The sequence below is a fragment of the Mauremys mutica genome, chromosome 2, assembly GCF_020497125.1.
Source record: "Mauremys mutica isolate MM-2020 ecotype Southern chromosome 2, ASM2049712v1, whole genome shotgun sequence".
NCBI classification, from domain to species: Eukaryota; Metazoa; Chordata; order Testudines; family Geoemydidae; genus Mauremys; species Mauremys mutica.
The window spans coordinates 284,293,352-284,319,151 of NC_059073.1; the positions used below are offsets into that span (position 1 = coordinate 284,293,352).

The following is a 25,800-nucleotide window of genomic DNA, read 5'->3' on the forward strand; positions in this document are numbered from 1 at the left end:
TAGTATGTTTCAGTCTTGTCCTGGAGGCCCAAACTCTAATATAAAGGGATTTCCATTTCCAGTCAGCCCTCTTTCCGTGGATGCTGTTGCTGAGTGTGCCAGTTGTGAGAAGAGATCTTTCTGGCCAACAAAAATAGCTTCTTTCATACCTGACTGTGCTTTCTTGGCTGCATGTCTTCTGATTGGTGCTGTTCTTTTCACCAGGCTGGCTGTAGAGCTTGTAAAAGGAAAAGACTCAATGTTAAGTCTGTGAACAGCACAAGTCTTTGCTAACTTTACAAGCTAGTTCAACCAAACTCCTAGATTGTTGGTAACTAGTGTTCAAAGACAGACTTCCTATAATCACCAGCTAAATAATTTTTCAAAATAGCTTCTTTATATGTGAAGCCATTTAAATGCCAAGATACAAGTTCAGGATTCGGTAAGCCAGATCCGCAGCTGGTGTAAATCAGCATAGCTCCACTAATGTCAATAGTGCAATGCTATTTACACCAAATGAGAATCCTGCCTTTTGTGTTTCCTGCAAAAGTTGATGGCCTTGAACCATAGTACCTTAGCCAGAGGATTCCTCATTTCTCATAAGCAAAGCAAAGTCAACTTAAGAAACACCCTGTATTGCAGGAAGTAGTACTGGTGGTACAGGCATACTGAACCAATGCAGCAGTGTGGCAATAGGGGATTGTCCCCTCACACCAGCATATCTCCACTTCAGTGGAATTATTCCAAATTTACACAGCAATGTGAGAGGAAAATCAGGCCCAGTATCTGATTAATTAGCAAGAAAGGCACAACTTACAGATTGTTTCCTTGTTCCTCTGAGGTAACTGGACAGCTACTGAAATATTCAGCTTCTAGTGTGAATGGAGCATCGATTCCAGTATGATTGGTAAGTATTAGCTGGCGTGTTACTATGCTCTTCAATGCAACTTCAGATCCAAAGTCCAACAGAAGATCTTGAGGACTCTGTAACATTTGCTTCTCATCACTAAAGATAAAAGTGACCTCAGATATTAAAGCTAGCACTCCTCTTTCTTCATAGCATAGAAACAGTTTAGGCAGAGTTGAGATTTCCAGCATAAGGCAGTTTTGATGTCCTTTCTTAAAAGGACCGACTAGCCTAAGATTTATACCACCAGCACTTGCCAGTATTGATTTGCCTCAATTATATTCCTGTAGGAATTTATTTCAGGTGTAGTGATTATGCTGATCTGCTAAATTAAAGCTATTTCTTGCTCATCTGAAAAAAAGAAACAAGGACTTAAAGTACACTCTGAAACAGAGTAGTCATGCTAGGTATCACAAGAATACAATTAAAAATATCAGGCAGACGTAGGCTTAGAAATTATCAAGGAGAGTTGCATTTGTCATATACCAGATTTGGCAACATGGCAGGAAAACTTCTAAACAGCCCAGGATATTTGATCTTAAATTGTGTGGTATAGAACTCAACACTTTAATATCCATATCTGAGAGTTAAATTTACATATTTTAAACATTGCAGACAGTTACTTTGGCTTGTGAAGGTATGATGGGTGTAGGATCCCCATCCCTTGGCTGGCAGCAAGAGGGCTAATTCTTTCACTCCAAGCAGAGAAAGCAAAGATATTGGATTAGAATATAGATGGACTATTACAGTGTATTAGATGTTAAAAACCAACACACAAGTCTGGGTGATTATTTTCTAACGCCTTCATTTACCTGGTAACTTTACTGTCACAAGGTATCAAGTATGTAACATGTAGTCCCTTTACGTGGCCAGAAATGCCCAGAAAAAGAGGTTCAATCATATCTTCTATGCTACAGCAGAGGGTAAGGTCGTTCAGCTCATCCTAATAGGAGAAAGTCACATCTTCTTTGTAAATGAAGTCAAAGATACAGACGACAGATGTCATAATCAAAAAATGTATTAGTAAAACAGGTACAAATCTTACTGGATTAAAAAAAACAGAATTGCAGGGGAAGACTGAGAAGTCTTACAGGTTGCTTCACATGGATTTCCTACCACACCATTGCATCAGATTTGTTTGGTAGTAGGTACCAAATTAAAAATTTGCTGATGTTACTGTATGTTTTGTGTCAACATCAAATAATGTAAACCTAAAAATGCACCATTCCTGATTTTTGCCACATTTTCTGGTAGAAGCCTGTCTTTTCAGTGCTGGCCTGCTTGTGGAAATGGATCTCGTTGTCTGAACACATTAATTCTGACTTCCCTCCTTTAAGTTTTTCCAGGTAAGGAAGAATTAGGATATGTCTACACTACAGATGCTACAGTGGCATAGTTATGGCACTGCAGCTGCACAGCTGTAGCACCATAGTGTAGACACTTGCTACAGTGACGGAAGGGGGTTTTCCATTTCTCTCAAGAGGATGAGAGGTAGTAGGTAGGTCGACAGAAGAAATTTTCTGTCAACCTAATGGTGTCTATACCAGGGTTTAGGATGACAACTATATCTCTCGGAGGTGTGAATTTTTCACACCCCTGAGAAATGAGGTAGGTTGACCAAAGATTTAGGTGTAAGCAGGCCTTAGAATGAGAGAGAAGAATGGTGGGAATTAATGTAAGGAAGATGAGATGTTTTCAGGACCATAAAGTAAAATTTAATCAATTTAATATGTGTTTTAAGAATAAAAGGTCAAAAATATATTACAAAAGCAGCATTAATCATTAAGTGTAAAGAAAAGGGCATAGTAGAAAAAAAATTAAAGAAGCAAGCAAGCAGACTACAAAGTCGATTTAAGGTGCATATAATTTAAATATCGTCTGTCTTCAATCATGTTAGTCTATAAAGCAGTTTGAGACAGATTCTATGCACAACTGCATTGTACTGTACTTGCAAGTGCTGTTTTTGCCACATGTACTTGAAATAAGAATCCGAGTGTTCTCTGTGCTATTGAAATTAGATCAGTTTTTAAACTTACCATAATATTAGCTGTTAGCTCTATACACAATTCTTTTTCTTCATGTGAGCCCAAAGTGCCACCTCTTGGGGAGACAGTGGCAGAGCAGAAAGCTGACTGACTTCCAATAAGCTATCAAGTAGGATAAACACTTGAACATTCAGTTAACTGTGATGAAATCTACTCCATTCAAAATTCACCTCCAGATTGGAAATGATTGTCAGGATGAAGCAATACATAGAATCTATGTGTTTCAGGAAAACAACAGATCTGATATGTAGAGTCGGGACACACTTCACATGCCCTTTAATTCCACTATGTTCAATTACTTAGATACTCTTTTCTTAATAGTAAATTAGGGCTGCCAATTAATCACAGTTAACTCATGCAACTAACTCAAAAAAAGTAATCGTGATTAAAAATTTTTATCACAATTAATCGCACTTTTAAACTATAGAATACCAATTGAAATGTATTAAATATTTTTGGATATATTTCTACATTTTCAAATATGTTGATTTCAATTACAACACAGAATGCAAAGTGTACAGAGCTCACTTTATATTATTTTTATTACAAATATTTGCACTGTAAAAATGATAGATAGTATTTTTCAATTCACCTCATACAAGTACTGAAGTGCAATCTCTTTATCGTGAAGGTGCAAGTTACAAATAAAGATTTTTTGTTACATAACTACACTCAAACAACAAACAATGTAAAACTTTAAAGCCTACAAGTCCACTCAGTCCTACTTCTTGTTCAGCCAATCGCTAAGACAAACAAGTTTGTTTACATTTACGGGACATAATGTTTCACACTTCTTATTTACAATGTCACCTGAAAGTGAGAACAGGCATTTGCATGGCATTGCAAAGTATTTACATGCCAGATATGCTAAACATTTGTATGCCTCTTCATTCTTCGGTCACCAGTCCAGAGGACATGCTTCCATGCTGATGACATTCGTTTTAAAAAAAATGCAAATTTGTGACTGAACTCCTTGGAGGAGAATTGAATGTCTCTTGCTCTGTTTTACCCACATTCTGCCATATATTTCATGTTATAGCAATCTTGGATGATGACTCAGCACATTGTTCATTTTAAGAACACTTTCACTGCAGATTTGACAAAATGCAAAGAAGGTACCAATGTGAGATTTCTAAAGATAGCTACAGCACTCAACCCAAGGTTTAAGAATCTGAAGAGGGATGCGGTGTGGAGCATGCTTTCAGAAGTCTTAAAATAGCAACACTCTGATGTGGAAACTACAGAACTGAACCACCAAAAAAGAAAATCAACCTTCTGCTAGTGGCATCTGACTCAAATGGTGACAATGAATATGCATCAGTCTGCATTGCTTTGGATTGTTATCGAGTAGAACCCATCATTAGCATGGACACATGTCCTCTGGAAGGGTGGTTGAAGCATGAAGGGACATATGAATCTTGCAACGCCGGCTACAAACAGTGCCATGCAAACAGCTGTTGTCACTTTCAGGTGACATTGGAAACAAGAACCGGGCAGCATTATCTCCTGAAAATGTAAACAAACCTGTTTGTCTGAGCGACTGGCTTAACAAGAATAGGACTAAGTGGACTTGTAGGCTCTAATGTTTTACATTGTTTTATTTTTGAGTGCAATTATTTTTTGTACATAATTCTACATTTGTAAGTTCAGCTTCCATGATAAAGAGATTGCACTACATTATTTGTATTAGGTAAATTGAAACTATTTCTTTTGTTTCTTTTGTACTGTGCAAATATTTGTAATCAAAATAATAATAAAGTGAGCACTGTACACTTTGTATTCTCTGTGGTAATTGAAATCAATATATTTGAAAATGTAGAAAACATCCAAAAATATTTAAATGAATGCTATTCTATTATTCTCTAACAATGCAATTAATCACGATTAATTTTTGTAATCACGTGATTAATCACAATTACATTTTTTAGTCGCTTGACAGCCCTAATAGTAATAATTATTATATGTACATTTTTCTCACACAAGTCTGCCTCCAAAGCCCAAATGTGGTATAAAGGCCCAGAATGAGGGATTTCTCAGTTACCTCATAATATAATCACAGAATCATAAATTAACTCCAATAAATCAATGGAATTCCTGACACAGCACAATACTTTGTGTAACACAGTGGCTAAGTGTGTCCTGTCCCTTCTCAAGTAGCTAGTCAACATAGTGAATAAGATATATCTACTGCTCCCAGTTAATAGAGTTAGGGTATGTTTACACTACCTGCCGGATCGGCGGGCAGCAATTGATCCAGCGGTGGTCGATTTATCACATCTAGTCTAGTCGCAATAAATCGACCCCCGAGCGCTCTCCCGTCAACTCCGGTACTTCGCCGCCGCGAGAGGCACAGGCAGAATCGACGGGGGAGCGGCAGCAGTCGACTCACCACAGTGAAGACACCACAGTGAGTAGGTCTAAGTATGTCGACTTCAGCTACGTTATTCACGTAGCTGAAGTTGCATAACTTAGATCGATTCCCCCCCCGCCCCAGTGTAGACCAGGCCTTAGTCCTTTAGCTGAAGGGAAAAGGACTGTGCTTTAGAGCAAGGGTTCTCAGCCCTTTTCTTGCTGAGGCCCCCTTCAACATGCTATAAAAACTCCAGGGCCCAGCGGGGCTGGGAGGGGACCCTGGGGCGTAGTTTGACTTCTATTTTGGGAGGTAAGGGCTGGCGGGGCTCGGGCCATCTCCACACAGCGGGGTCCAAGGAGGAAGTGCCACCTCCACCCCCTGACTCACCTCAGCAAGCCACCCAGCCTGTCTGGCCTGTGGGGCCACAACCAAAAAATATAACTCAAAGGGGAGACTCAGCTCAAAAAGCTTGAAATCCGCTCAGGGTGCAGGCAGGGGGCAGCTAGGGGCTACGTGCAGTGCGGGGTGTGGCTCAGGGTGCAGGGAGGGGGCAGCTAGGGGCTACGTGCAGTGCGGGGTGTGGCTCAGGGTGCAGGGAGGGGGTAGCTAGGGGCTGTGTGCAGTGAGGGGTGTGGCTCAGGGTGCAGGCAGGGGGCAGCTATGGGCTACGTGCAGTGCGGGGTGTGGCTCAGGGTGCAGGGAGGGGGCAGCTAGGGGCTACATGCGGGCAGGAAAGTATCAGGGTGCAGGCAGGGGACAGCCCCATGCCACTCTTGGCTGGGGAGGGGGGATGCCAGCTTCAGCCCCGACCGCTCCCAGCTTCAGACCCACACGCGGCTTGGGGCACCGGATTTCAGCTGCGGGGCCACGTGGCCCCCCTTAAAGGGCTCACGGACCACCAGGTGGCCACAGACCCCTGGTCGAGTACTGCTGCCTTAGCACAAGAGTTCCCAGGTTTATTTCCTGCTGATGACCCAATCAAGGGGTCACTACACAGAGGACACATCTCAGAAGTTATCTTATTATTTTTTATTATTTGTATTGTGATAGCAACTACAGAGCTCAGCCCCTATCTTGTGTCACTGCTAACTGTCACACTAGAAAGTCACTTACCTCTTCCCAAAAGTATTTTGCTGGCAGCAGTGTCTGGTTAAAGAGTTTGACGGTTGCTTGTGCTGGAACTCCAATATAAATTTCACTGAACTCCAAGTGACTAGACATCAGACATGCTTGGGGGGTCTGAACTTCAACAAAAACAGGAAGATGACTGGAAACAGACACACAAATGGCCCAGTTTTACAGTTGCATAATTAGTGAATTTACACAGACATTCTGGGAAGCATGAGGGTAGTGTTACCTTAGCAATATGCGTAACTGAGCAGCTTATTGATATATTATACAATTCTGAATGCTGCGGGTGTGGATCATTGACCGTTTCAGAAGACAAAAATATAAAGACTAAAACATGGCTTAGAGGAAAACTTCCATTTTTTCCTCACCTTCCTTCTCCATTTTCGACATCTAGCTCTAATACTGTCTGGAGACGTTGACATAGCAAGGACCTGAACAGAACTGACACACTGCATTTGCCCAAAGGAGGTAATTCTCCATCAGATGGCTGAATCGTGAATGGGGATGCCTAGGGGATAGAGAAATAAATGTGAATGTCGCTCAAAACCTTGCTAGGCAGTGTAAAATGCTGAACCCAAGTTCTCAGTTTGGTAAGCTCTTTGCATATCATGCAGATAAAGACCCACACTGAAGTACTCAGGATATCAATCAGGAGAATGAGAATACAGCACATGATATTGTGGATCTTCCACTGTTAGAGGTAAGAAGTACCTTTTAATTAACTAGATAGGGTCCCTCTTTTAGTTCTGCTAGACTGACTCATTCTGTCCAAGAAAGCTGTGGTTACAAAATGTCTTTAGACCACATTTTGGCCAACAATCATGTCCAACTTCTACTGACTACTGTAGGAATTCCATGAACAACTCTAAGGGCAGAATTTTGCCTTTTATGTTTTAGAGATATGGATCTACAATGATTCTTTATATAAAAATAAAAAGCATCTATCCCAGATTCTAGGTGCCCTAGACATTTATTTTAAAACCCAAAGCATGACAAATCCAGCCACAAACTCCACCATATGCTAGCAATAATCAGATATCTGATACAGCTCCCTATGCTCCTCAGAGTCAACCCTCAGCCACTAGCCTCCCTATCCCCAAAATCCTGGATTTGTAGCATGCTCTGAAGGTCAACATATTCTGGCTATCACAGACCAAAGTGGGAGTGTGTTCCAAAGCAAACTGGCCCTCCTGGGAAACATCCCGCCAGCAGCCCCTTCTCTTTTAAACCACGAAACCTTCATCTTGCTTCTGCTGACTTTAACTGCAACTGTATAGTATGAAGAGAGACATGATCTATCAAATAAGTAAGTTCCAGGCCTTTATAGGTCAAAGACAATCTTAATCATCATCTTAATCCAGAAACTCATGGGCAGCCAACTCAGGCTAGATCTACACTAAGGGGATGAGTTGACCTAAGATACACAACTTCAGCTATGCAAATAGCGTAGCTGAAGTTGGCGTATCTTAGGTTGATTTACCTGGCCATGAGGACGGCGGCGAGTCGACCGCTGCCATTCCCCCGTCGACTCCACTTCCGCCTCTTGTGCACGGTAGAGTTCCAGAGTCGACGACAAAGCGATCGGGGATTGATTTTATCGCATCTACACTAGACGCGATAAATTGATCCCCAATAGATCGATCACTACCTGCCAATTCGGTGGATAGTGTAGACATACCCTCAGATTACAAAGGACCAACTTGCTTAACAAATTTCCAGCATCAATCTCCAAAGAGATTTAATATGTATTCCAGGCAGAGTATAACAGTGGCATGAATCACTATGTCCAGCAGATCTTTCCCTTGAAAGAACATGGGACCAAATCTGGTTTTCAGTGAGGCTGGCAGACATACACCTTCCTGTTCATAATAGCTCCCTGTTCATATCAGCTATGAATGTACCAAGATTAACAGTGCCAAAAATATTCTGTGGAGCAGGGCAGATAAATCTGGCACTGGGGACAGGTATACAAGAACATTAGCGTGACCATCATTTTAAACCATGTCTAAGCCAGTTTTTGTCCAATAGATACCATCTAAGATAGTGGTTCTCAAACTTTTGTACTGGTGACCCCTTTCACATAGCAAGTGTCTGAGTGCGATCCCCCCCTACATTAAAAACATTTTTTATATATTTAACACCATTATAAATGCTGGAGGAAAAGCGGGGTTTGGGGTGGAGGCTGACAGCTCGCGACCCCCTGAGGGTCCCCAGTTTGAGAACCCCTGATCTAAGAAGACAGATTTCCTAGACAAACAATGGGGTCAAGAATATGGATGAAATATATTTGACACATAACATTCTAGGTGATCATAAACAATATTTTTGATATTTTATTGGGCATGAAGTTTTATAGTTGTTTTTGTGACAAATTTGCACTTTTTCAAATGTATTGTTTAATAACCATAAGACCCAATCCTGCAAGGTGCTGATATCCTCCCAGGAGGCTCCTATTAACAGCAGTGGGAGTAAAGGTCATTCACTACCCCTGAGAACATGCTCACCATATCACAGAATTAGGCCAGCAGGGAATCTGTGCTAGGCACATTATAAATAGAAACAAAGAAAAATGGCTAAACATTATTGCATTTAATAAAACTTGTGCTGTACTTTCTTGATGTGCAAAAATCAGTTTGTTCATCATCATAAGAAAACTGAAATTACTTTTCTGATTTGAGGGATGAAATTTAGTTCCCCGAGAACTGAGACACAAATGAGAAAGAAGATAGTGTAGCTGGCTCTGGGCAGGGTTGTACAGAACTATATTACCAGTCTTATAAAGAACCTCTTGGAATGACTTACATCTTCGTTCCTTTCAGCTAAGCAAGCTTGACTTTCTTGCATTCTCCACCATGCTGGCAATTGACTTAGGTTTTGAATCTCAAAGGTACTTAACACATTTTCTCCCAATTTAATTAAACCTAAATGGAGTGATGGAACATTGATAGAGAGAGCTGGACCCTAGGACATCAAGAAATATACATTAAAATGGATATCAATACCGAAGTTGTCTGATTAAAAAGCATACATTAGCTAAGATTTGTGTTTACATTAACTTAGAACAGAAAGCAAAGGTTCAGTTTCTAATACAGAAGAGATCATAAAATCACCAAGAAAATATCCTTCTTCTGATTAAAATATCTCACTGCACTGAGATTTCATTGTGGCCCGGGAGTCCCTCAATGCTAACTGGCAGAGGGCACCCCATACCATAACTCACCTCCAGCCTGCTACAAACACATTCCTCCCAAACACTGTATCTAAAAGGTGTCATGTAAGGTATGCAAACCAATAACATGCTGGTCATTAATACTATTGAATGATGAATGTACGGGTGATGTATAAAGAATTATAAATGTGTGCTGAAAATATGTTCTTAAAGGGTATTTTGCAAACAGTGCATAAGCCTGTCCTGTCCTAGAAAAAGGAATGTGTTTAGCCTCTTTTCCTGTGTCTCCAGTGTAAATTGAGCCAGGTAATACCTCAGAAGACAATGAATATTACATCCACATATAAGATAAACAAAGCCATCAAGCTAAATGCATGGGAGGCAGGCAGACAACTTAATGATTATGATGCAGCCTTCCTGGCTCTTGAAAGAGTGACAGTAGACTTTGGTAAATACAAGCAGAAAGAGAGTGCCAGCTTGGCATCTGTCACCTGGCAGACAAAGGGGAAGCCACACCTTTTGAGCTCATGAAGAGTGGATCCTCTTGGCCTAAAAACCAAGAGTAGCTGGAAATGACTGTTGGTGAGAAACCTGCTTAGACAAAATTGTAACTTGCTGCAGTTAAGTTTTAGTCACTAGAAAGTGTGTTTTGTAACCATATCTGTGCCTTCTGTTCTTACTTATAATCATTTAAATATGTTCTTTTTAATAAACAATCCATCTCAGTGCTGTATATTTAACTGAAGGGTGCAGTCCTCAGCTAAACTAACAGGATGATGCTTGTTCTGTCTCTTTGGAGGCAGCAAACATCATAACCTCTGTCAGTATCCAGTGAGAGGTATTGGATACTGCAGGTAAGATGGTTTTGGGGAGACTCGGGACTGGAAGAGCTGTTGGTGTTATCCTGCAAGAAGTAACCAGGATGAGGCCATTCTGCAGTGAGCATGCTGCTGGTGTTAGGGCTGTCAGCCAAAACTGCACAGTACAGAAGCACTTAGGGTTACAGGACAGGTGGTGACAGAATCGTTACTCTCTGGGTGAACCCCCCCAAAGTGTCACATTCATGTCAGTACTTTTATGTGAATTTAGTATTCCTGAAAAGGCTTCTGATAACCCTAAAGACTGAAATCCTCTTTTGAGGCCTGATCCAAAGCCCACTAAAGTCAATGGGAGTCTTTCCATTTACTTCAGTGGGTTTTAGATTAGGTCCTTTCTGCAAAGAACATATACAACACAGGGAGCAGCTGAGGAAGCCTGGCAATACTACCTTAACCTGTATTTTCCCTACAGTGTGGCCCAGACTTCTAGAAGTCCCAGCCTACTTGTCTGTAGCAGCAATTTACAACCACAAAATCTGGACCTGCAAAAATGAACTGCAGTGTAGTGAGGCCGTGTGGCTCCCCACCGCCCGGAGGGGGAAGAGCCCATCCAGAGGCCGGAGTGGGTGGAGCTAGGGAGCTCTGAGCCTGCCCCTCAGAGGGTCAGGCAGCGACCCGGAACTATAAAGGCCGGCCCTCGGAGCTCAGTAGGAGCCCAGCCGCTGGAGAGAGCAGACGTCCCTAGCGGAGCCTGCAACTGGGAAACCCCCGTGGCCCAAGTCGGCCGCCCAGCTTGGCCTGGCCGGACCAGCCCTGCGCCCGCTATCCGGAGGAGCTGCCGGCCCGGCCCTGTGCCCGCTATCCGGAGGAGTTGCCGGCCCGGCCCTGTGCCCGCTATCTGGAGGAGTTGCCGGACCTGCCGATCAGCCCCGCCCCGAAGAACCCATGCTCCTGGACCCCCCAGAGGCCAACACCAGGACCCAGGTACAGCCCGAGGGGGAGTGTGGAAGTAGCCTGGGGAAAGCTGACCCCAGTCTGGCTGCAGCACTGCCAGAGCCTATGTCAGTGTGTTGCGGCCAGGATCCCCACTGACTAAGCAGCGTATCTTTGGCCGCTGCTAGGGCCCCGGGCTGGGACGCAGTGAAGTGGGAAGGCCTGCGTCCTCCCTGCCACCCAACTCCTGGGTGGCAGACTCCCCCTCTCCCTGGCCTGAGGAGGCTGGGGCCTGTGGTTACTGCTCAGCCCTGCCCCCTGACTCAGCGTTTGTTGCCCCGCCCTGATCTAGGGCCTAGGCTTAATACTGTTGTCACTGCTCAGCCCTGCCCCCTGACTCAGCATTTGTTGCCCCGCCCTGATCTAGGGCCTGGGCTTAATACTGTTGTTACTGCTCAGCCCTGCCTGAGGGCCTGAGCCCCCTGACTCAGCGTTTGTTGCCCCGCCCCAACCTAGGGCCGGGGCTTAATCCCGTGTACTACTATTGCTCAGCCCTGACTGAGGGCCCAAACCCAGACTTAGCGGTGTTGCCCCGCCCTGAGCCAGGGCCGGGCTAACCGCATTTTGGCCAACTACAGCAAGGGCTACTGAGGGAGACCCCCTGGCCGGACTAACTCCCCAGAACCAAAGGTGTGTAGTGAGCCAGTGTGGCTCCCCACTGCCCCGGAGAGGGTTGAGCCCCGGTGCACACTTGTACATGCAGGCACAAACTGCACTCAAAACTCAAAAGTGCTCTACTTATCTAATTTGGGCATAAACTGGATTACTCAGATTTATCTTTACTGTTTATTTGAGGGGTACAAACTCTGCACAAAAAGGAAGCAGGCCCTTTAAAAACGTTATCCCCTTGAAAATCTAGCCTTGTACTTCAACCCTAGGACTATCTCAGCACACTGCCTACACCCTAGAAAAATTACTAATTATTCATAAGAGTATCAACCCTGGGTCCTTGTTCCCTCAGAACAAGGTTGAAAGGAGTTTGTCTGCTTGCATAGACAGTGCCACATAAATCTGGCTTACACTCAACTTGATGGCATTTATCTGTTTGTGTGTATGAAACACAGTAACACCTAATCAATTCCAAAATGTCCAGAAATGTTTTATGCGGCAATAGGCAGAAACCTATTGACTCTGGTGAAAACTGGAAGAAGGAAAAGGGGGACACATGAAGCCCCTGCCATCTGGTTAGCGGAACAGCAGCTTTAGCCACATCTGTAACTGTCTCAAAGACAGATGGAAGAACTGGTTGATGGCAACCATTAACACCTTCCAGCATACCACTACCTCCCATTTCAGTTCTGTTTATTGACCCAATACAGTGTAAAATGCTGAATGACTTAGCTTCCAGTGGGAGGAAATGGGGGGCATTCACACAGCCCCTAGCATGGGGAGGGGAGACAAATGCAGGAATCTTGGCATGGCGGGAAGGATACAGAGGTACTGGCATGAGAAGACAGGGGTAGGTACACAAACACACAGTGTGACACTGCACCCATATTCTTCACAGTGATATTATTATATGATTATGGCCTAATGATGATGCATTTTATGCAAGATGGGTTATGTGAGATGTCATTGGAAGTTATGATTTGCTGAACATGATTATCCTATTTGTATGCATGTATCATTTTTTGATACATTGGAAGGGCCAATTCAGAGCAACGTGCCATTAGGAAAAAACAATAGGCCTTAGGAGAAGCTTATCCCCCACCTGGTGAGCCTTCCTGTGAACGCTCCAAACAGGCTGTGAGCGATGGCTGCTATGACTGTACAAGGGCATGTGATGAGACCACATGTCTCTAGACTCCATCTTGGGATGTCAGTATTTTTCCACAGACCAGTCTGGGAACCAAGCTTTGGGAACAAAGGGTTCCCACCATATGCAAAAGGCAGTAGTGACATCATCTGGTGTTCTTCGCTCCCCACACAAGACGACAACTGAAAAGACCTGAGGAATAAAGACTGAACTGGGAGAAGTGCTGGACCCAGGCTAAAGGGATTTTTAGCCTGTGAATGAAACACCTGGGGATTCCAAGCTGTAAGGAAAGTGCCGCTTACCCCTTAAACTACAGCCTGCTTGTATCATCTGTTAGGGTGAGAATCTGCTATTCATATCTAATCCATTTAATACATTAAGTTTAGTTTGTGGTTTTGTTTATTTGCTAGGTAATCTGATTTGATCTGTTTGCTATCACTTAAAACCTATCTTTTGTAGTTAATGAACTTGTTTTTGCTTTATCTAAACCAGTGAGATGGAGTGAAGTGTGTGGGAATCATAACATAACAAAAGCTGTTGCATATTCCTCTCCACACTGAGGGAGGGGGCGAATTTTATGAGCTTATGCTGTACAGGTCCCTGTGCAATGCAAGACGGTATAATTTTGGGTTTATACTTCAGATGGGGTGTGTGCCTGAGTAGCCTTCCCATGCAGGGGCTGGTCAGAGACCATGCTTGTAACTGCAGCTGGGTGTGTCCCTACCTGTTTGTATGCTGGTGAAAGTGCAGGCTGAAGGGCTTTGTAGCTTGTCACAGCAATACAGTGTGAGAGGGAGCCCAGGCTGGTGGGTCAGGGGGCTCAGTAGTACCCAGTTCCAGGGGGCACCCGGGGAGAACCTGTCACACACAGATCCTATGGCACTGGCGACCCTGGAACAGGGAGCACAAGAGCTCCTGACATCACAAGGGGAGAATGGGGGACTGGTATAGGGGGAGGGAGGAATAGAGGACACACATACTCTGGAATGTGGCAGAGTAGGGAATGAAGGGGCATACCGAGCCTCTGTAATGGGGAGGGAGAAGGGGAGACACTGGAATGGAGGAAACAGGATAGGGTGCAAACAGAACCCCTGGCATGGTGTAGGTGAGGAAGTCCCTGAAATAGAGGAGGAAGGTAGGGTAGCATAAAGGGACCTTGTGGTGAGGAATGGGGGAATGCAAGGAGCCCCGACGTGTGCAATGAGCTCAGCCTATAGAAGCAACAAAGTATGCAGCCCTCTAGTTTATGTACACCTAGTGAACCATAGAGTGCTAACTAGTGATGAAATAAGAGATTTCTTCTAGGTATTGGACTGAGACCACCAACTCATTTCACATAGGCCACCCACCAGCCATTAGATAGTACCAAACGTCAGACACCCAAAAGGTGAAAGGCTATATATATACACATATATCATTATATCCCATCACTAGCAGCTCCCTCAGCCAGCCCATTCTCCTGAAAAGTTGTATTTGTTTTCACCTTAAAAGCAGCCTCCACATGCAGCACAACTGGCTCCACAGAGTGTTCGATTTTACAGTGCAGGTTATGGCTGGCATATCCAGGTTTGCCTCCAGTAAAATTCAATTCAAATTCACAGAATTCACTGGCATCTAGAAAAGAAAAAAATCAGTTTCTTCATAATCATCATCTTTCCCCTCCTCCCCCCTTTAAAACACAAACACACATGGCTAAATCCCCAAAGCCATTAGAAGTCAATGGGAAGACTCCCATTGACTTCCATCTGCTTTAGATCAGGCCCTTATTTCACACACATATGTTGACAACATCACACTCTACCATTTCTTTCTTAATGTAACACTCAACAATTTAAATATTCTACTAATAATTAATTACAAAGCACAGAAACTTTACCTAACACTCCAGTATGAGGTTCAACTTCAACTATATCACGTGCACTGATTTTCCCCCATGTATATTTGATGGATGATTTGCTGTTATTCCACATCTAAACAATTGAAAAATTAATGAGCTAAATAATGCACTCTAAGCTTTCACGGAAGTCTGCAAAATGCCAATATGTTGTCAATTGTGCTGCCTTAGAAACAAGGTATTTCAGTGTTTGCACTGTTTCAATTTTATCTTCAACAGTGAACTCATGTCAAAACCTATCTACTATAAACATGCTAACATCAGTTTTAGGATCTAACAGGTCTATCTAGTTACTTGTGTGGCCTGTATCACCATAGTACCTGAGCACCTACCCTGAAATGAACCAAGAACAAACAAAAAACATAAAACATTGAGGGTTCAAGTTAAACCCAGAAAAGTGAGGATATCCAAAGCTAATGTTACAATATAGCAATATATGTGCTCCAGGAACATCCATTGTGCCTAGTTACATGCATTGAACAACAATATAAAGTTAGAAGTAAACAAACCTTAAATGCTTTTTTTACATTTACGCCAATAAAGTTTTCTCCAGGGATGATAATGACATATGGTTCCAAAAGGAGTTGAAATGGTTCTGTTGAACTTTTAACTTCTATTTCCAGTGCAATCACATCATCTGTTTTGGATTCTGAATTTCCTAGCATCACCTGCTTTTCTGAGCTGTATGAGGAAATCATCAAAATTACTGAGCAGATTTTGCATTTATATATGATCTGATCTAGTGTGATATAGGGGGTTTGATTTGCCTTTAACTTACACTGGTGTGAATCAGCTGTAACTTTATTAAAGCCATGAAGTAAAACTGGAATGAGAGGCGAATCAGATCCAGAGTATCTAGTGGTTATAGTAGGACACTGGGAGTATTGAGCACTCCTAGCTCCCATTGACTTCCGATGAAGCTGAAGGTGCTCACCACCTCTGAACATCAGGTGTCTAAAACTGGACACTTAAGATTTAAAGCATCTAAAATTACAGGCCACTTCTGGAATTTTGGGCCTTAACTTTTTGTGCCTTAGCTAATAATCATGATAACAACGTTATCTTCCTTATAGAGATGTTGTGAGAATTAATGTTTGTAAAGCACTTTGAGCTGTATTGATGAAAAGCGCAGTACAAATAGAGTGTTATTGATGGGTGAGCACAGTGTGCACTACAGCTAAACTTTACTACTACCAATTCCCATAACAGGCCTTTTTTGCAATTGCTCATAACCTTCTCAAACAAACTGTGTTTGAAAGGAAGTTTTCCATGATAGGCCTCAACCCTGGCAATGAATATTTTTTGGCTGATCTTTTTTTGAATTATGCAAATGTGGAAAATATAATCGTTCTTCCCCATATATTCTGATGGGCATCTTTGCAAATAGATAATTCAGAAAAGGGTGAAGCTAGAAAGTTCAAACTTGGCTTGTTGTTTAGTAAATCATTAGCAAGAAATAATGTAATATGCAATCCTAAAGTGATTAATCAATAAAGTAAGTAGTCTGAATAAATACAAAGATGGCGGTGGCAGTTAAAGCCTCTTGGCTGTAGGTCTGAATTCAATCCTGGTTAGTGCATGAAAACTGTAAATATCTGGTGGCTGTTCACTGGTCTATATCAGGGGTTGGCAACCTTTCAGAAGTGGTGTGCCGAGTCTTCATTCATTCACTCTAATTTAAGGTTTCGCGTGCCAATTATACATGTTAACGTTTTTAGAAGGTCTCTTTCTATAAGTCTATAATAGATAACTAAACAATTGTTGTATGTAAAGTAAATAAGGTTTTTAAAATGTTTAAGAAGCTTCATTTAAAATTAAATTAAAATGCAGAGCCCCCTGGACCGGTGGCCAGGACTGGGGCAGTGTGAGTGCCACTGAAAATCAGCTCGCATGCCGCCTTTGGCACACGTGCCATAGGTTGCGTACCCCTGGTCTATATGAAATGAGTATAGTCATCCCAGTTCAATTTCTAGTGGCAGGTATCTATACCACAAAGACCACAATGACAATTGGCAATAATTGGCAAACTTGCTGGTAGTCTCATCAGAAAGGCCACGGAATGAATGGGCATGGAGACGGAATTACCTCTTGCCCACATAGGTGGTCCCTCTGGGAAGTACTAAAGCATGTGGGAAAGCTTGCAATGATGCTGTCTGTACTGCTATCTATTCTGTGGATAAATTATTTAGCATTGTCAATCCAGGACCTTTCACAAGCATTACAATCACTAGAGAAATAAACCACCACCGATAAACTTAACACTAATAATTTAGTTACACTATTATATGTCTGTTGCATGTCACTATTGCTTTTCAGCTTACCTAGGTGGCTCTGGGATGTCCCTCAGCACAATTTGAATCACACTGTGATAATCTTTCAGCTATATGAAAGAGGACACGACATAAATCAGTTATGCTGAGGTATCCATCTCCCCCTCCCCCAAAATCAAGAACATTTAAAATGGGGAAAAATGGATGCAAAATAATCTATAATTAAAAGGTAAAGGAATACAACTATATTGCATGGTTACAAGAAAAATACTCATTAAAGTAGAGCCTCAGAGTTAGGAACAGGTTGGGAATGGAGGTTGTTCGTATTTCTGAAATGTTCGTAACTCTGAACAAAACGTTATGGTTGTTCTTTCAAAAGTTTACCTCAAAACATTGACTTAGTAGAGCTTTGAAACTTTACTATGTAGAAGAAAAATGCTGCTTTTAACCATCTTAATTTAAATGAAACAAGCACAGAAAGTTTCCTTACCTGGTCAAATCTTTTTTTTTTTAACTTTCCCTTTATTTTTTAGTAGTTTACATTTAACACAGTACTGGACAGTATTTGCTTTTTTTTTTTTTTTTTGGTTTCTGCTGCTGCCTGATTGCATACTTCTGGTTCCAAATGAGGTGTGTGTGGTTGACCAGTCAGTTTGTAACTTTGGTGATCGTAACTCTGAAGTTCTACTGTAATTCAGACTTTTTCCTTAACATATCTTATAATTTGCCCTGGTATATTACATACTGTAGACAAATATCTGCAAGATTTCCCTAAATCAAGAATCAAATTACTTTAATGCCTTAACAGCTGAAGTTATCTTTGTCTATTTTGTCTATCCATCCCACTAATATCAAAATTCAGAGGTCATCAAACCCCAAACTGTGCTTGAAAAAGAAGCACTGTTGTACCTGTTGGCAATATTAAGCTTGAAGATGGCTCCTCCTTTCTGCTAATAGTGTGAAGGAATGACATAGAGTTGGACCGTAATGCTGTAATGTGTTACAAAGAGCTCACTTATTTATAAATACCAGTAATCTGAATAATGTAATATGTGTCACTATGAAACACTATTAATTCAGTTTCTATTAACCTGTATTAAGATCTTTCTTAAACCACAATAAATTCCACTCCTGTTTAGGCAGTTATGTGATCCTAATCACTATAGTATCGGAGTACCCCCAACTCTGAACTCTGTAATCTGTTTGATTCAAGTCTTTTTAAACACACTAAGCCAATTCTGCTCTGATGCCACCGTAAATGAAGTTAATGATGCTGAATCAGTATAAAATTGAGATCAGAATCAGGCTCAATATTTTGCAACCAAAATATATTTTTCTTTAATAACGCCATAGATTTTTAATATTGTGTGTCACAGCATCACAACAGTTGATTAAACTTAATTCAAAAAGCTCTACAGCAAGGGTTTTATGACTTGCATAAAAATACACAGCTGGAATTTATAGGAAATAAGAAATCTTGATCCGTACCTCCTGAGGAGCATAAGTGAGAGTAAACTCGTGATCAGTGTGGGGCTGCAGAATTCCCAGGTTAGGAGTTAGAGAGAAAGCTGACTCTACATCTAGGTGGTACTTGACCTTTGCAAGGTCCCCAGTTTCGTCAGGCATTAATGGTTGCAGATTAGGCTTCATTATCTGCCAGTAGAAAGGAAGTTCCACATGACTGGAAATAGATTAATAAACAGAAAAAGACTGTAATACCAAATATTTAGATGGCTACCACTCTGAAACCTGTGTTAGTCTGTATCAGCAAAAAGAATGAGGAGTACTTGTGGCCCTTAGAGACTAACACATTTATTTGAGCATAAGCTTTCGTGGGCTAAAACCCACTTCATCAGATGCATGCACTGGAAAATACAGTAGGAAGATATATATACACAGCGGGCATGGGTGTTGCCATACTAACTCTAATGAGAGTAATCAATTAAAGTGGGCTATTATCAGCGGGAGAAAAGCAACGTTTGAAGTGATAATCAGGATAGCCCATTTCCAACAGTTGATAAGAAGGTGTGAGTAATAGTTGGGGGAAAAATTAGCACGGGGAAATAGGTTTTACTTTGTGTAATGACCCGTCCACTCCCAGTCTTTATTCAAACCTCATTTAATGGTGTCCAGTTTGCAAATTAATTCCAATTCTGCAGTTTCTGTTTTTGAAGTTTTTTTTGTTGGAGTATTGCGACTTTGAGGTCTGTAATTGAGTGACCAGGGAGGCTGAAGTGTTCTCCAACTGGTTTTTGGATGTTATAATTCTGATTTGTGTCCATTTATTCTTTTGCGTAGAGACTGTCCAGTTTGGCCAATGTACATGGCAGACGGGCATTGCTAGCACATGATGGCATATATCACATTGGTAGATGTGCAGGTGAACGAGCCTCTGATAGTGTGACTGATGTGATTAGGTCCTATGATGGTGTCCCCTGAATAGATATGTGGACAGAGTTGGCAATGGGCTTTGTTGCAAGGACAGGTTCCTGGGTTACTGTTTTTGTTGTATGGTGTGTGGTTGCTGGTAAGTATTTGCTTCAGGTTCGGGGGCTATCTGTAAGTGAGGACAGGTCTGTCTCCCAAGATCTGTGAGAGTGAGGGATCGTCCTTCAGGAAAGGTTGCAAATACTTGATGATGCACTGGAGAGGTTTTAGTTGGGGGCTGAAGGTGATAGATAGTGGCGTTCTGTTACTTTCTTTGTTGGGCCTGTCCTGTAGTAGGTGACTTCTGGGTATTCTTCAGGCTCTGTCAATCTGTTTCTTCACTTCAGCAGGTTGGTATTGTAGCTGTAAGAATGCTAGATAGAGATCTTGTAGGTGTTTGTCTGTGTCTGAGAGGTTGGAGCAAATGCTGCTGTATCTTAGAGCTTGGTTGTAGACAATGGATTGTGTGGTGTGGTCTGGATTAAAGCTGGAGGCCTGTAGGTAAGTATAATGTTCCGTAGGTTTCCAGTATAGGGTGGTGTTTATGTGACCATCACTTATTAGCACTGTAGTGTCCAGGAAGTGGATTTTTTTTGTGTGGACTGGTCCAGGCTGAGGTTGAAGGTGGGATGGAAATAGTTGAAATCCTGGTGGAATTCCTCAATGGCTTCTTTTCCATGGGTTCAGATGATGAAGATGTCATCAATGTAGCTCAAGTAGAGTAGGGGCATTAGGGAACGAGAGCTGAGGAAGTGTTGTTCTAAGTCTGCCATAAAAATGTTGGCATATTGTGGGGCCATGCGGGTATCCATAGCAGTCCCGCTGACTTGGAGGTATACATTGGACAGGTCATTACACAAAGTAAAACCTATTTCCCCATGCTAATTTTTCCCCTACTGTTACTCACACCTTCTTGTCAACTGTTGGAAATGGGCCATCCTGATTATCATTACAAATGTTGTTTTTCTCCTGCTGATAATAGCCCACCTTAACTGATTACTCTTGTTATAGTTAGTATGGCAACACCCATTTTTTCATGACCACTGTGTATATATATCTTCTTACTGTATTCTCCACTGCATGCATCTGATGAAGTGGGTTTTAACCCACAAAAGCTTACGCTCAAATATTTAGATAGATTTTTTTCTGTAAGATCATAGTATAAAATTGTACACCTCTACCCAGATATAATGCGACCCAATATAACACAAATTCAGATATAACGCGGTAAAGCAGTGCTCCGGCGGGTGGGGGAGGCTGTGCACTCCAGCAGATCAAAGCAAGTTCGATATAACGCGGTTTCACCTATAACGCAGTAAGATTTTTTGGCTCCCGAGGACAGCGTCAGTGGTGAGCTGGAGCCGGTTCGCACCGGTTCGCAGGAACCGGTTATTAAATTTAGAGAGCTTTTTAGAACCGGTTGTTCCAGGACAACCGGTTCTATAAGGGCTTTATTTAACAAAAGCTCCCGCACTCCGCCCCAGCCCCAGCTCACTTCCCCGTCCTCTCCTGAATGCTCCACCCCCCTTCTCCTCCCCCTCCCCTGCTTCCCGCAAATCAGATGTTCGCAGGAAGCCTAAAACAAGCAGCAGGCACAAACGAAGGTAAGCTGGGGTGCGGGGGGAGGGGAGGTGCGGCCGGCTCAGTGGCTCCCTCCAGCCCAGCGGCTCCCTCCAGCCTGGCACCCCCAGTCCCAGCCGAGTGCCCCTGGCTCCGGCCCCGTGGCTCCCTCTGGCCCGACTCCTGGTCCCAGCCGAGCAGCCCCAGCCCGGTCCCAGCCGAGCGCCTCTAGCCCCGTCCTGTCCTGTCCCCAGCCGAGTGCCCCCAGCTTCAGTCCCACGGCTCCGGCCTGGCCCCCGCGGCACCGGTGCTGGTCCCGGCCCCGCGGCTCTGGCCTGGCCCGGCTCCGGCCCCGTGGCACTGGTCCCGGCCCGGCAGCTCTGGCCCAGCCTGGCGGCGCCGGTGCTGATCCCGGCTCCGGCGAGGCCCCGTGGCGCCGATGCTGGTCCCGGCCCGGCTCCGGCCCTGCGGCGCTGATACTGGTCCCGTCCCTGCGGTTGCGGCTCCGGCCCGGCCCGGCTCAGGCACCGCGGCGCCAGTGCTGGTGCTGGTCCCGGCCGAGCGGCTCCAAGCAGCGCGGTAAGGGGGCAGGGAGCAGAGAGGGGCTGTTGGAAGAGGGCAGTGGAGTTTGGGAGGTCGTGGGGGGGTGGATAGGAGTGGGGCGGTCAGAGGGCAGGGAACAGGGGGATTGAATGGGGGCAAGGGTCCTGGGGGGGCAGTGAGGAAGGAGCACTGGTTGGATAGGTGGCGGGGGGCAGTCAGGCGTAGGGATTCCAGGGGCGGTCAGGGGACAGGGAGAAGGGGTGGTTGGATGGGGCAGGGGTCCCCGGGGGTCAATCAAGAATGAGAGGAGGGGCTGGATGGGGCGGCAGGGGGTAGTCAGGGGACAGGGAAGGGGGGTGGATGGGGCAGGAGTCCCGGGGGGTGGGGAGGCGGCCATGACCCCCTCGTGGGGTGAGGAGGAGGGAACCTGTTGTTAATATTTTGGCAGCTCATCACTGGACAGCGTTATATCAGGGTAGAGGTGTACCACAGTCCACAATATCCTTTTCCTTAAAGATTGTAAGAAAATCTCTACTAGTCACAAAATTGATATAGTAGTGTAGGAGGATTGTTACAGTATTAAAATACAAGGCAGCCATGATAAACTACATATGTATGGAAGAACTATTAGCACAAGATGTGGACAAACTGGAGAGAGACCAGAAGACAGCAACAAAAATCATAAAAGGTTTAGAAAACTTGACCTATGAAGAAATGTTAAAAAACTGGCCATGTTGAGTCTTGAGAAAAGAAAACTGAGAAGGGACCTGATAAGTCTTCAGATATGTTAAGGGCTGTTATAAAGAGGACTGTGATCAATAGTTCTCCATGTACATTGAAGGTAGAACAAGAAGTAATGACCTTAATCTGCTGCAAGGGAGATTTAGGTTAGATATTAGGAAAAACTTTCTAACTATAAGAATAGTTAAGTGCTAGAATAGGTTAATAAGGGAGGTTGTGGACTCCCCATCATTGGAGGCTTTTAAGAACAGGTTAGAAAAATACTTACTAGGGGTGGTCTAAGTATACTTAGTCCTACCCCAGCACAGGAGGATGGATTAAATGACATTTGAAGATCCCTCCCACCCCTACATTTCTATGATTCTAGCCTCCTTAACCTATAATGTAGTGCAGCATTTAGGTAGGGTGACCAGACAGCAAGTGTGAATCAGGACGGGGGTGGTGGGGTAATAGGAGCCTATATAAGAAAAAGACCCAAAAATCGGGACTGTCCCTATAAAATCGGGACATCTCGTCACCCTACATTTAGGTGACAGAAATAGCCTTTGCTGACATTAAACTTTTCCCTTTCTGGAATTTCATCCAAAGCCCACTGAAATCAATGGAAACACTCCCATTGACTTCAGTGGGTTTGGACTGTACTGCTAGCTATCATGTAGGTAGGTTTCTATATTTAGTTGTAAAATGAGGTCAGGCTTAGACTCTCGACATTTAAGTAAATGACTATGCATTGTTAGCCAATCATCCCACTTAACTTGAATGCAGTCAATAAGAATGTTTGCTTAACTGAGTTGCTTTATGGGGAATTTTGTATAGTTTAATAGGCTTTAAAATCCATTTCACTGTGACATCTAAAACCTCACACTACACAATAAGTATGGCAGGAAGCTGATATTTTAATTTCTGAGTGCAAATGAGGTGAAACTAAAAGAACAAGTGCAATTTTTATACTGCCTGGTATGACAGAAACTATAAAACTATTCTTGATAGTCACCTGTTTACTACTGCATTGTATGTGAGTTTGTTTCATACAAATGATTTCCAATAAAAGTGCAGTGACCGTGCCAATGCAATTAAAATGTATAGAAAATATGATGCTGGATCCTCAACAGGCAGGAATCACAATAGCAATGGACCTCTGCCAATTTACCCTAGTTGAGAATCTGACCTGTCGTTTATAAATCCAGACACAATTCTCTGTCACTTTTCATTTTGTCTGCACTCCAGTAAAGTCAATAGTCATTAAGGATTTACGTTAATGTAATCAAGGTAAGTATCTAGCCCATTGACACTTTGGTTATCTGCAAACCCCTAACTTCAGCTATCAGAGATATTCCACTTACTATTATTATTAGTGTTAATTCAATGCCCAGTGGTCCCAATCAGGATCAGGGTCCCACTGTACTAGGCACAATATAAATGCACTTTAAGATGTGGTCCATATCCCAAACAGAGTTTGTAATTTAATCTATTAGGATGTAGGTGTTCCCACTAGGGACATTTTGTCCCCAACTCCTCCATTTACAAATCTTCTGGGACTGGGGGGATATAGTATAAAGAGCTGGCAATATATCAAAATATGGCAGCAGATCAGCCATTCAGTCATGAGTGTGATCTGTGGCTGCCTTTAGCACTCTGATATATGTATATTGTGCCCATGGCTGCTATTGAAAACAAGAATAACATTTATCCATATTGCTGATTAATTGCATGAATATTTCCCAACCCGGGGGATTCTTGCTGTCACAATCAGGGCCGGCTCCAGGCACCAGCAGAGGAAGCACGTGCCTGGGGCGGCACATGCTAAGGGGCGGCATTCTGTCCATTCTTGGGGCGGCACAGTCCGGGCGGCTTTTTTTCTTTTTTGCTTCGTTAGTTTGGGCGGCAGTCCAAGTGGCTTTTTTTTTGCTTGGGGTGGCAAAAATGGTAGAGCCAGCCCTGGTCACAATCTAACAGAATAGTGTAACACATATTAGGTCATAAATCAACACTCTACAGTCCTAACGTGCTATTATAATATTACCAGCAGCTACATACGTAGAATTTCTTATAAGGAGTTTCTTCTCTGCTGTGGCATGTGGATTTTGGGGGTCAAAACGTATGAGGTGCTGTGCTGCTATGTCTGTAGGCTCACCAGGGGCCGGGTGGCTTTCTCCACCAGTGACAGATAAAAACTCTAAAGCGATTAGCTGTCCACTTCCTGCAAGAAAATAAGTAAGAATCGCTGTTTACCATATATCAGAGGGGTAGCCATGTTAGTCTGGATCTGTAAAAGCAGCAAAGAGTCTTGTGGCACCTTATAGACTAACAGACGTTTGGGAGCATGAGCTTTCGTGGGTGAATACTCACTTCGTCGGATGCATCCGACGAAGTGGGTATTCACCCATGAAAGCTCATGCTCCCAAACGTCTGTTAGTCTATAAGGTGCCAAAAGACTCTTTGCTGTTTACCATATGGCAGTTAAGTTTATTCACACTGCTTGCTTATTCATGACCATACCTATAGCAATGGACACTGCTGATAAATCTGGGTTTTCCTCAACTTTCTGCACTCCAACATGGGGTTGCAAGGCCAGTTCATCAGCTAGTATAAACTGATATGATTTGGTGTAAACTGGCATAATTCCACTGAAGTCAATTGAGCTATGAGAGTTCAGTTGAGAATCTGACCCCCAATCTTTATCACAGAAAATAACCAATTAAAAAAGAGTTGTATATTAACAACTACAGCAAATAGTAAAAACCTTTGCACTGCTGCAAATTTTTCAATAAAATGATTAGGCAGCCTGGAAATTTATATATAATTTCTTAAGTATTTACAAGCCCTTGGTAAGAAAAGCATTTAGGTTAAAAATCAAAAGGTTAAATTAGCTTAGCAAATGTAACACAATTGCCTATATAGCTTAAGGTATGCCACAACACATGTTTCAAACCCAAATGCACATCTTTCCCACAAAAACTGGAATTTTACAGTTTGTCACCATATATAACCAATATCATAAATATCAAATCTTGAATCAATGCAAAATGGTATAAGGCCAATGGAATGAATCACACATTATTTTAAGTTTTCTCCCTTGCTAATTCCCCTCATTGGCCACCTGATTCATACTGAGAAAGGAGGGCAATCAGCTAGTTATCTTGGGTGCCTGTACACAAACACCAGAAGCTTTGGAAACAAGCAGGAAGAAGTGGAAGTCCTGGCACGGTCAAGG

The 25,800-nt window shown here is 43.0% G+C and overlaps 1 protein-coding gene across 3 annotated transcripts in view; it reads right to left on the minus strand.

Moving 5' to 3' along the window:
- DLEC1 (DLEC1 cilia and flagella associated protein) overlaps nt 1–25,800 on the minus strand; it is a 71,949-nt gene that overhangs the window by 22,738 nt on the left and 23,411 nt on the right. For 2 of the 3 annotated variants that reach the window (XM_045003472.1, XM_045003471.1), the window contains exons 13-25: nt 24,624–24,786; nt 18,804–18,996; nt 17,367–17,425; nt 15,555–15,726; nt 15,028–15,121; nt 14,635–14,765; nt 9,218–9,376; nt 6,784–6,923; nt 6,398–6,551; nt 2,923–3,033; nt 1,699–1,829; nt 797–985; nt 150–217 (exon numbers count right to left, since the gene is read on the minus strand). In XM_045003472.1, coding sequence (XP_044859407.1) covers nt 150–217; nt 797–985; nt 1,699–1,829; nt 2,923–3,033; nt 6,398–6,551; nt 6,784–6,923; nt 9,218–9,376; nt 14,635–14,765; nt 15,028–15,121; nt 15,555–15,726; nt 17,367–17,425; nt 18,804–18,996; nt 24,624–24,786 — 1,764 coding nt within the window. The remainder of the gene's footprint in view (nt 1–149; nt 218–796; nt 986–1,698; nt 1,830–2,922; nt 3,034–6,397; nt 6,552–6,783; nt 6,924–9,217; nt 9,377–14,634; nt 14,766–15,027; nt 15,122–15,554; nt 15,727–17,366; nt 17,426–18,803; nt 18,997–24,623; nt 24,787–25,800) is intronic. The other variant, XM_045003473.1, reaches the window with a different exon arrangement.